The following is a 2,422-nucleotide window of genomic DNA, read 5'->3' as shown; positions in this document are numbered from 1 at the left end:
CTAATTTTACGATTTTATTCGCATAATGTTTTGACTTCATTCTGGTAAAGTTAGGTCTTTATTCTCCTAATTTCATGATTTTATTCTCATAATGTTATGACTTTCTTCTCCTAATTTTACGATTTTATTCGCATAATGTTTTGACTTCATTCTGGTAAAGTTAGGTCTTTATTCTCCTAATTTCATGATTTTATTCTCATAATGTTATGACTTTCTTCTCCTAATTTTACGATTTTATTCGCATAATGTTTTGACTTCATTCTGGTAAAGTTAGGTCTTTATTCTCCTAATTTCATGATTTTATTCTCATTATATTATGACTTTATTCTCATAATTTTATGACATTATTCTCATCATATTAAGACTTTATTCTCGAAAATCCTAAAACCGGCTCACAAGTTATATGAAATGATTCCTGTCAGAAAACATTTTAAAATGTTCCGTATCTTTTACATTTTCTTTTTATAATGTGTTGAGCAGATCCCTTTCCAAATCCTCGGATTCAAAGTTTCAGCGTTAGCATGACAACAGAAGCAAGAAGAGCTAGCTTAATGTCAACTTAAAGGATTAGTTTAGCTTTTTTAAGTTTCTGTAAAGTTTTATTGATAAGATTAGTAGATAAATAACAATTACAAGCTCAGTGTAAAGTTAATACATCCCAGACAAGCATGTGAGATTTAGGTTTTATCTTTTCTAGTTTGTTAAAGTGGCGCACATCTTGTTAGCTTAGCTGTTCACCACTTCAACGACATTTAGCTTAAGGCGGTTCATCCTCTTCTTACTATACAGTTATAAACATAAAAATCTGACTCTTTTGCTTCACAATCTGAAATAATCTTTTCAAATACATACAATAAAGAACCAGCAAACAAATGACAACAGTCTGAACAAATGTTTTCTTTTTTTTTCAGGTTTTCTCATATACAGCAACTCTCCTTTACTTCGTCCACACGATATTGTCTGCCATTCGATGGAAATCTTTCTAGAACCTGAAAGCCTCATGAGATCCGCAAGAACAAAACAGACATTTTATTGCAGTACGTAAAGCTGTGGCCTGCTGACAGGATGGAGGTCATAGAGATCTCCTTCCTACTGGGTTTTAGTTTCTGAGAAAGCTTTGAATCAACATCCGGTTTATCATAAAATGTCAGCTTTGAGAAACCGGAGAGCAATGTGGCCCCATAGATGACCCTAATGGTTCATCAGCAGATCGACAGAACTTTTAAACAAGTGACAAACCCTGGCAGCATTATTGTAACCCATGTTTTTAAATTTTCCTGCTATTAAAATCTTTTTTTTTTTTTACTATACTAAGAAAAGATAATCACCTTGTTTAATAAATCTGAGCTCCTAAGTTGGTTAAATCTAGAGCCTAATATTTACCAGTTACTGCTGTTTATTACCTCCTATTATGACAACTTTTTAAAGTCTATATGAATTTAAACATATCACTTTGACGACTGTCCACAACAAAGGTTTTTTTTTTTATGTATTTTTATATTTTTTCTGTCATAATAGTTTTAAATATAGCATTAAATCTGATGTAAAATTCGGTATGCATTAAAAAGTATACAAATGGGGATTTTGAATCAGTTTTTGTAATTTTATTTGTTCTAAATGTTAAAATTGTGAATCTCATTTAAAATAAAAACGCATTGTTTTGATTCAAGACAGCAAAAATGTAATTATCTTTCCAAAGCATGTCAAGAACTCGACTTCATTCTTCTTGTTCCTCATATCAGTTTATCTTTAGCCGCTGTTGAAGCTCTGAATAATGTCGCCCTGCTAAAAGGCATTAGCGTGAACGTTTCTTTCTTCATGGTTGATCCCTCTCAGTGTCAGTGAAGGAAACACAAAACAACGGCAGAAGAGACACAAAACCAGACGGGATGCCTTGTTGACATTTAAATATTTCATTAGCTGAGATATCAGGCGAAACCTTGAAGGTGTGGAGAGGTCACGCCCTACTTAACGCACTACAAAAGGTGTTGGTTGCGGTGGGGCACGGTCATCAGGGATTCAATGAGCTGCCTTCAGACGACAGTTTCAGCAGAACAGGAGTATCTGCGACTGAAAATCAAAAACTCACCAGAGGGGGAAGGTTCAAATGTTTGTTTTCTCAATTTATCTGTAAGCTTTGCAGACAAAAGCAGAAACCATGTGAAATTAAAATGGCCAGTGTGGCACAGAAAAACACCAAGAGAAAAAAATCAGACTGGATCCAAAAAATTGTAGAGCTCTGTTTTTTTATATATATATTTGCAAAAAAAGAAAAAAACTTTTTACATTTCAAAGCAGAGAAGCAGGGGTTCCACTTTTTTCAATCACAGCAGAAGCACCTGGAAAAAAGACGCACCTACATTTAAGCAACCCAGCTTTCTAAAGCATCAGCCTGTTAGCCTCGTGAGACCATCCTGATCTC

At 34.0% G+C, this 2,422-nt stretch overlaps 1 protein-coding gene across 1 annotated transcript in view; it reads left to right on the top strand.

The window, feature by feature from the left end:
• LOC107088630 (myelin and lymphocyte protein-like) overlaps positions 1–1,652 on the top strand; it is a 7,206-nt gene extending 5,554 nt beyond the window's left edge. The window contains exon 4 of the mRNA XM_015380930.1: positions 912–1,652. Coding sequence (XP_015236416.1) covers positions 912–986 — 75 coding nt within the window. The 3' untranslated portion in view covers positions 987–1,652. The remainder of the gene's footprint in view (positions 1–911) is intronic.
• Positions 1,653–2,422: the final 770 nt, after the last annotated feature.

This window comes from Cyprinodon variegatus, unplaced genomic scaffold, assembly GCF_000732505.1.
Source record: "Cyprinodon variegatus isolate N-32 unplaced genomic scaffold, C_variegatus-1.0 Scaffold225, whole genome shotgun sequence".
Taxonomy (NCBI): Eukaryota; Metazoa; Chordata; class Actinopteri; order Cyprinodontiformes; family Cyprinodontidae; genus Cyprinodon; species Cyprinodon variegatus.
This window is presented reverse-complemented; position numbering and strand designations above follow the sequence as displayed.